Source organism: Oculina patagonica, chromosome 1 (genome assembly GCF_052425735.1).
Source record: "Oculina patagonica isolate OP01 chromosome 1, crgOcupat, whole genome shotgun sequence".
Taxonomy (NCBI): domain Eukaryota; kingdom Metazoa; phylum Cnidaria; class Anthozoa; order Scleractinia; family Oculinidae; genus Oculina; species Oculina patagonica.
In genome coordinates this window covers 19,561,176-19,570,580 of record NC_135758.1, presented here as the reverse complement: position 1 = coordinate 19,570,580, position 9,405 = coordinate 19,561,176, and the positions used below count along the sequence as shown (strand labels likewise).

At 39.5% G+C, this 9,405-nt stretch overlaps 1 protein-coding gene and 1 long non-coding RNA gene across 4 annotated transcripts in view; one reads left to right on the top strand and one right to left on the bottom strand.

Annotated features, from left to right (window-relative positions):
• Positions 1 to 1,319: 1,319 nt before the first annotated feature.
• LOC144660640 (tRNA:m(4)X modification enzyme TRM13 homolog) overlaps positions 1,320 to 9,405 on the bottom strand; it is a 124,349-nt gene continuing 116,263 nt past the window's right edge. For 2 of the 3 annotated variants that reach the window (XM_078521335.1, XM_078521323.1), the window contains 2 exons: positions 4,884 to 5,016; positions 1,325 to 3,568 (listed from right to left, as the gene is read on the bottom strand). In XM_078521335.1, coding sequence (XP_078377461.1) covers positions 3,391 to 3,568; positions 4,884 to 5,016 — 311 coding nt within the window. In that variant the 3' untranslated portion in view covers positions 1,325 to 3,390. Of the gene's footprint in view, positions 3,569 to 4,883; positions 5,017 to 9,405 lie in introns of all 3 variants that reach the window. The other variant, XM_078521331.1, reaches the window with a different exon arrangement.
• On the top strand, positions 6,214 to 8,522 carry LOC144661158 (uncharacterized). The gene is made up of 3 exons (XR_013572223.1): positions 6,214 to 6,619; positions 7,214 to 7,292; positions 8,429 to 8,522. It is a non-coding gene; the product is annotated as an uncharacterized LOC144661158 (long non-coding RNA).

Here is a 9,405-nt window from a genome sequence, read left to right as displayed (position 1 = left end):
GCGCTGAGAATTTCAGCCACAGCTGCTTAGAGGGTATAAACTGATTTGTGCACAGTGTAATCAGGCATTTAAAATTGACTGAACAAAGTGGAAGCGAATGTCAAGCCGTTCAGAATATTTTTGAGGTAAGCAATTGAATGTTACTTCATTTCCTTCTTTTTATAGACACAAGTGAAATTAACATGGCGGCAACAGACATCAGTTTTCAAAATTCTCTTGCCTGATAAAAATACACTTTCTCTAGCCAAATAAATACAAAATGTCAGATAAGTTACGGCTTCCAGCTTCTAAAAAAGGAACACATCGCTGAGATCTTATTGACCTGAAATGTTTCTTCCAACCATTTATGTTATTAAATCAACGGTATTATAATTTCAATTTTCCCTGACTTTTCTTCAAAATGTCAATTTTTCCTGAATCAAAATAAAATTTCCTGACCTGACGGCGTTAGAAAAAACGTTTTGTTATATACGTTGAGGTAGCAAAGAACTGGGTAAAAGCTAACCAGATCGTACGCGCAAATGACTGGCTTTGGAATTGTCTCAAATCGTATTTCAATCGTATCCCGGGTGGTGGCTCCGCCTAGCATCCGACCGTTCTTCCCGGTGAGAGATATTTTATAGAAGCCCAGATGTCAAAATTTCGATCAAGGAGATATAACTAGTTTTTCAATCGTATGCTACACCATTCTCGTCCCCATAGCCCTTACCGCTTCTCTTGGCCGGCAAGGCTTGGCACGAGAAACGATTGATTGGCTGTTTAAATCAAAGAATTCTTGAACGGAAGTCAAAAACGCAGTGACTGCATTCATGTAGACCGGAAGTCCTAGAATCTAGTACTGGAAATCCTGCGTCTCCAGAGCCCTTCGTTTCTCGTGCCATGGCACCGCCTGCTACGAGAAACGAAAAGGGCTATGGGGACGCGGAAAATGATTTCGGCTTCATTTGGCTTGTTTACGTATTTATCTATTTACTTTCCAGAATTTGTCGCATTTCTTGAATAGTGGGGGGGTCAGGGGGGAATGAACCTCCCGCCTCCCGTACCTTTTACTCCCACTTCCCGTACCTTTTACTCCCACCTCCCGCCCCTTTCCGTAGCTGTTATCTCCCATTTGTTCCATGTTTATTGCGAAATATAATGAAATGTTACGAAATTTCACTCGTTTTCTCCCAGTTCCCGCCACCTTAATAATCCCGCTTCCCGCCCTCTCTCCTCCCGCTTCCCGCCCCTTTTCTCCCGGGCTCCCGCCCCCCTGTCCCCCTCCACTGAATAAACACCGTAAACGTAATTCGAAATAATCCCCTCACAACTAATGTACAATTTATTTCATGCTCACGGATAATTTATCTTTTTACAGCCGTTCACATATATATAGACAAAGACAAAACAAACATGAAGTCTTCGGTACTTCTGGTAGCCATTTTAATCATCTTGACAACGGTAACACAAGTTGAAAGCAAGTGCCGTGGTCTACTTGGAAAAAGGATAAACAGATCTAGATGCAACAAAATAAGCCTAAAGAAACGGTCAAGAGCGTTACTACTAAGGAAAACGGCGCCACGACAAGATCACAAGAAACGAGCTTACGGAAAAAGGAAACGCACTTTCCTCGTCCTGTTTAAAATTGGCGATTAACCCGTCCTTGAACCCGTTATATCCAGCCAACGTAGCACCGAACCTGTTATATCCAGTTTCAAGGTTGTGTTCAACCCGTTATATATATACAGTGTGAAGGTGGTGTCAAACCTGTTACATCCAGTGTGAAGGAATCCGTTACATTCAGTCTACCCTTTATATTCAGTCTTGTACGTAACTTCCGTTACTTTCAGTGTTAAGTTGGTCTTGAACCCGTCAGACCCTGTTTCAAGGTAGCGTTGAACTCGTTTCTTCCGCATTGAATCCGTTTTAATAGTTTGAAGGTGGCTTTGGACTCGTTTATTCAGTATGAATTTGTTCATCAAGGATCTCAACGTTACTCCAATTTGAAAGTAACAGCAGATGTAGCAGAATAGCAAACTAGCGTTCTAATCGGTTAACGAAGAGGTACCAGATTACAAGAAATTGCTTCATTGGCATGGAACTCCATCATTGAGTCTCAAGTTCAAGACAACTTCGACAAGTTGATCAGATTCTCTTTTCTCATTACTGATATTTAAGAGAAAAAGTATTACGACCAACGGAGCTTGACAGGAGACATTTACGCGAACAAACATGTTTATTCAATCGTAGATTTGGAGATATTCCAGCGCAAACAAGATTGTAGCTAATTTACTGAAATATATATACATTTTTAGTTTGTACATTTTTTCAAAATTAAAGTCCATATAAACAAAACAGTTATTATAAGATTATATTAAAAGAACTCAGACTGAAACTCGCTTATATTTTCACTCCATTCATAACTAGCCGTGAATGAGATGTTCGAATTTCTTTCAAATAGTTATTTTTGATCGGTTATTGCTTTGGGTTAAAATTCTGATTGTTTTTAATAGCTTGCACCGCTGTAACCAATAAGAGCGATGGTAATTCTCGACAAATCAGGCAAAGTCAGTTGTGATTAAGCTGATGGGTTTGCTACGGTTAACGCCTGGTTTACAAGTTTGACGCAACCATATGTTCTCACAAGCAATAAGCATATGAACTAAACTAGACACAAAGCCTTAGAGTTGATCAACATTGCACTGTCCTGTGTTTTGTTAGAGATCGCCCAGAAGCTTGACGACTGAGCACTTGTGCTCTGCGTTCGAGCCTGGTGGCTCATCAGTCTGAAGCTTATTCCGGTTTCAGTAGCATGAAGCGACTAAAAGCATTTCTAACCCCTGGATGAGATGCAAGTCTGTCGCAGGGTTACCCCCAGCATTAAATTCGCCGGTACCCATTTATACACCTGGGTAGAGAGAGGCACAATGAGAGCAAAGTGTCCCCGGTCTGACCCCGGTCAGGGCTCAACCCGGACCGTTCGATCAGGAGTCCAACGCTCTTGCCATTAGGCCACCGTGCCTACCAATAGGCTTTGTGTGCGGTCATGATCATTAAAAGAAATTTTATTCAAGGTCGGTATGGGCCACTTGGCTCGACGACGCAGAATTTACTTTACACAAAGCCTACATTGCACGCCATGTTTTACAGGAAAAAAAGAAACATACAGAAATGCACAACTGAGGGGCTAAAAGTAAGGGCAGGCGGTTGAGATGAATACAACTTTTTAAAATGCAAGTGAAAAAAAAAAACCCAGAAACTGCTTTTTTGAGGGGCTGAGTTCGCACGGACGATTGGGCGGACAGACGGACGGTTTACTGAAGGTCGGGATGCTTTATACATCACCGACAGAGAATTGAATTGTAACGTACAATGTTGTTAAAGCTCTATTTAATCGTTTTTTAGCCAATGCTACGTCCTTGGGGTTGCTAAAAGAACAGCATTTTCCAGCGAAACCGCGGAGTCGACATAGAACGCCAGCCTAGCACTAAAGTCAAGTGACTCCAGATACCACAGACGGCCAGCATCTATGAGCCGCTTACATTGTCGACCTATTTCTTCTCTCTCAGATACGGTGTAATTCGACCATCTGAAAGAAAAATGAAATAGTTTTAGAGTTTTGGGGTTACTCCTTTGGATTTTCTTGACCTGGATTAGCTTGATGACTATCATAAAACAAACAAAACAGCCCAACCACTTCGTCGGAAGAAAACGATATAGAGCAATCAAAACTTAAAACAAAGACATGTAAGGGTGGGAAAATTTGATTAAGTTAACCAAAAACATGTAACCGGTGACAAGCTCGGGAAAAAGCGCGGCAAAAACATGACAAGCGCTGAAAAGGTCGCGTAATCCAAACAGTGCAGTCATTAAAAACAAACAGAACTAAAAGCAAAAACACGTGACCAGTAAAAAGCAGGGGAAATTTGCTAGCGGTGACAAGCTCAGGAAAAAAGCGCGGCAAAAACATGGCAAGTGCGGGAAACAGCCGCGTAATCCAAACAGTGCAGTTAACCAACCAGCACTCAAAGCAAAGACACGTGACCGGTGACAAGCGCAGGAAAACTTGCAAAAACAATTAGTGCCCATAAGTTGAACGAAATACTCGTAACCAGCAACAAGTTGGAAAAAAAGGAAAGGTGAGTGAAAAGTGAATCAAAATTGGTTTTCCGGCTTTTGTATCTGATTGAATGAACAACAACATTCTCGCTCAGACTTACATAAGCACAAGCATGCTGTTTAAGGCGCTAAATTCTGGAAAATCATTAGTTTGGTCATTAGAAAACCACATTCCCACCGAACTACGTGCTATGCTATGTACAAGACTGAGTCTTGTGCTGTTTGGTGTAAAGAGTAAAGACTTTGTGAGTGCAGAGTGAGACGTAAAAAGAATAAAGTGTTTTCTTATCAAATGGCCCTGGGGAGCCACGTCGCACCAGGTTAAAGGTGGTTTAATTAATTTTAATCCGATGTAGCTTATATTATCACAGTTGAACGAACCAATGGAAAACAGCACTCAGTTTAAGAGATGTCATCGGTTATGCTCTCTCTAACACCTTAGTTAGTCATCGTTATTATAACAACGTTCTTCATTGGACAGCAAATGGTTTCAAATGTGATAAATGCAGTCTGCATAGACAACACTATAAAAGCGCTACCGAACTACGATTGCAATAACCCAACAACAGTGCAAAGAAGGAAAGCTGAGACCACAACGGAATCCGAACCCAATACTACCAACCGAGCTATGAAGCCTCGTGGAGATAGGCTAATAATAGCTACACTGCGGATAAGTTACCACTTATTGTGCGCTGTACATCAACCTCACGAAATTCACGGTTTCAAATCCCGTTAAAGTCTCAGATTTGCTCACTGACTGTGCACTTGCCGGAATTTGGGCTTACCTGTCTTCATCGTAATTCTCACTCTTTCCTTTATCGTTCTTTGAAGTATTTTCCTGTGTTGTAGTTTTTTCTATTGAAATATCAAGTTGCTCATCTCCATCACTATCCCAGTCATCACTGTCTATGTTATCGCCTGAAAACAATGATAAAAACAAACACAAACTCAAACATGGAACAAGCACTGTACTTGACTCCTGACAGAGTTCATGAATACAAAATTCAATACTTTTCGGGTACACTGTATCCGGTTTAATTTCCAGATGAAACATATCCGCAAGACAGAAAATGGATTGAAAAGCTTGGCCAAAATGAAAACTGTTATCTGAATCAGCTATGTGGTCCAGACCTAAAATGTACACGATTGCATGAAGGTTTAGCTTGGGGGAACACTTCAGATGACCACGCTATACTTAAAAAAAAAAAAAAAAATAGCTTCTACAGAAACTGTTGTGCTGCATCGGCAGGCAAGTGAAACGCTCAGTTTATTATTAAACTGAAGTTGATAAACGTAAATTTGGAAAGCTGATATTATTTTCAGCGTTAGTTAAGAAAAGTCGCCATGCAATTTGACATATCGAATAACTGGTTTTAATAATAATAATAATAATAATAATAACAATAATAATAATAATAATAATAATAATTATAAAAACAATATATAATTATAATAAAAACCTTCCCAAACTCCTTTGCAACTGAAAAATCGTCAATGCCAAATAACTTGGTCAGTTTGAAGTCAGCAGGAGTAGTCCGTCGTATAGAAATAACTCTTACCATAAACTACTTCTTGTATAAGTCGTAGGACGATGACGTCATTAGTCACGTGACATTGCCCTGAAGTTCGTTTTTGCTCACTGTGACAAAGATATTTTGTTACTGAAAAAGCAGTCATTGCAGTTTGAAGCACATTGGTGTGAGGTATTTCAGACTGCCCGGGTACCGAAAAAAATATAAAAAATTAAGGGGGCTATGTACAATTTTCAAAAAGTGGGAGTCTGGGTACAAGTGCGTATCTGGCGTTGCATTAAATGTGAGGAAGCAAAAAATTACATGTTGGTAGATATTTATATGTTAAGTACATTTTTATCACTTTTATTGTTATGACGTCATTGGTCACGTGACCAGGACGGACCGCAGTTTTAAATTCGCTTGAAAACTTTACCTGTATCTCTCTCTTAAGATTTTTTTACGCCAAGTTGTAGCTTTTTAAATAGTGTTTATAAAAATGGCCATTATTACTTTTTCCTAAAAAAGGACGGCAGTAAAAAATACAACTGAAAAGTTTGTTGGCTTCCTTCTCAACAACAATTTGCGGTAGGAATAAAAGAAAATTTTGCCAAAGGGGGGAGTGTATGCTCTTTATAATAGCGTTGTCAGTTTTTTCTCATTTCAATTGCTTTTCGCGAGGTTGAATGTAATTTCTTCCAGACGAAAGGAGTGGGCCTGGGGAGAAGTTAAATAGCTGCCCCTCCCCCTCCCCCTGCTGGTGGTCACCCCAGCGGATTCCCCGTGGTCCGTATTGTGGGCTCATGAAGAGCATTTTCAAAATGGCGACTATGCGACAACATTTTGAGTTATAGAGGACAGTTTTGTCGATGTTTTTCCTTCTTGACGCGATCAAAACGAGTCCCCAAACGTGGGGAAAACCTCCTTTATTTGTATTCCGGATAAAGAAGAATATGGAATGAGTAGAAACGTGCGAAAACGTGGGCAAAAGAAACTAACAGGGACCTGAGGTGAGCGTTTCTCATTGAACAATGATTTTTTTAGACTGGTTAAAGCTTTAATATGTCTTCGACGTTTATCATGATTATCAACTAAGCTTACTGGAATTAAAGCCTGGCTAGGCGTAAAAAAATAAATGGTGAGAACAAGGCGATAGTATTAAATGGCAGTCATTTCGTCGAGGCATACAACTGTTATTTATGTTCGTTATCTGAATTTTAAGCTACTGTTTTCCAAATTAATAAGACTCGCATCCTTTCATTATTTATACATGAGGAAATGTTCCTCAAAATATTGACCAAATGGCCATTTTAGACCGCAAAGAAAAATTACGTCAGGAAGATTTTATGTGATTCCTTTGAAATTGGAAGAAACATTTCAGCTCAGTGTGATCTCTTTTTTTAAGTTAGACTAGAGACTACTTGCAGTCAGCCTGGTAGCTAATCTAGACTTTAATTAAACAGTGCTACTAACGTTTTGGAATGCCTTTTTGGGTATGTTTAATAAATGAGACCATTTCTTAACTCAAAATTTGTTCTTCCCATGATGTTTTATTGTATTGGTAAACATAGATTTACGTTTCCTTTGCATTTTGTGGTTTACAGGTCAGGGACTAATAGAATGCCTAATGTTTTGACAGGACATTCTGGATTACTGTTCAGTGAGTTAAACTATGGAGTTCAGGTAATTGTTGATCTCTTAGTTTTACGCATAGTTATGTGACAGTCAATTCTGGCAATTCCCTTCCTTCTCTCTACACACATTCATTGCCTGAGGCATTTAAGATCTGCTTTTTGTCCAGACATTTGTCTACTTTACACAAAATCTGTTTGTTTTTAAGGCCTGTATTTTCAGTTGTTGGATGACCTACAGTAGCATTTTAAAGTAGCAATGAATAAAATTCGCGAGGCCTTAAACTTAAGCAAGCCAGAAAACCCTAATCCCAATATAAAGCTAACTGCAAGCAACATGATGTACCCTTTGGCAACCAAAGTGCTTTTAAGGCTAGCCAGAGTACTATATAGGCTAACCGGAATCTTATGTAGGCTAACTGGAATGGCTTTCATGGCTCGTATGTTTCATGACACATAAGTGCCATACAAGCCAAAATACCTAACTCCAATAAATAGCATAACCTAAAGCCACCTCAGCTAACTATACTCAGGCTAACTGGAGTACTGCTTAGGCTAACCAGGGAGCTTTTTAGGCCAACCAATGTGCTATTTGTATATAGTGGAATGGCTCTCATGACTTGTTGGCTCGCACTTTGTCAAGACCCAAGTTTTTTTAACTCATATTAAAATTAGCCAAGCAGTAGCTGTAAATTCGATTTAAATAAACTTCAGCTTAGTTTTTGTTGGCAACTTGCTCTACAAGAATACCAAACATAGATTTCAGTGATGTAATGCTTTGAAATGAACAGATTACAAAATTCAGTTTTAGGGTCCAAAACATTTTTAAAGATTATTAAAATAATATGACATTTTTCTGCAATAATTAATGAAAGGAAGGGTGCAAAGAAAATTGATTTCTTCCTTGCCTGACCTAGGTAGACTGGGCAAGGTGAAACCATTATAAGCTTACCCGAAGCCACATGTTTCTTTCGAAACAACTACAACAAAAAATAAAAATCCATAAATGTCATTTGGCTATCTACAGTAGCAAGTGGAAAAAAATATTGGATCCACTGGCCTAACATAAAAGCAGCCAGTTTTCACACACTGAAAAGGGCCATTTAATTTTAATATACAGTCTGCATGCTGGAAAATAGCAATTTCAGCAAAATAATAGTTTTTTGTTTGTTTTGTTTCTATTTACAGGTTACTTGGAAGACTTTGCAAGGGCATTTCTGTTAGTCAAAATGAACTCAAAAATACACACTGTGTCAATGTAATAAAATTATCACATGATTGATTCCCACATGTTGCTAGTTTAAACCTGAATATACATTGATGGCTTTTTATATAATATGAACATCCCAGAACCCAATAAGATGGGAGGCGCGGTGGCCTAATGGTTAGTGCACCGGACTCCGGATCGAGCGGTCCGAGTTCGAGCCCCGGCCGGGGTCACTTGTGTTATGTTCTTGGGCAAGACACTTTACTCTCATAGTGCCTCTCTCCACCCAGGTGTATCAATGGGTACCGGCGACATAATGCTGGGGGGGGGACCCTGCAGTGGACTAGCATCCCATTCAGGGGGGAGTAGAAATATTCCTAGCCGCTTAATGCTGCAGAAACCGGGATAAGCTCCGGCAGTGTGGGCTGCTTGGCTCGTGGCTTCTCCTAGAACCCAATAAGGCTTCATGTAAATACTGACACTTAATTACATGTAAGTTTTAAAACCATTCTGAGGTTCATGACAAAACATTTTTGTTTCAATAAAAACATGTAAAAATAATGAAATAACAGAGAATTTACATAATTTTTATCGCAGACCACAAATTTTACTCCAGGTTAAGTTAATGTGTCAGGTTTTTTTGCAGCACAGGCTTGGTTCCACAGGGTGTGGTTCCAAAAAATATCCATACCTCCCCCAAGGATGGTTCTTTGGTTTGGACCCTCCCACCCCCTGGGATTTCTAGTTTTGCTTCATCTTTTATTTAAAAGTTTGTACTATTGAGACCCTCATCCCCCTCGGAATTTCCAATGACCATCCTTGGGGTGGGTATGGATATTTTCTGGAACCGCACAATGTGGGCATTTGCTTATGAAAGTAAGCTGCAGATTGATCTGATTGATACACACTAATCTATTTTCACATTTACCTGTTTTCTATGGGATATATAATTATATAT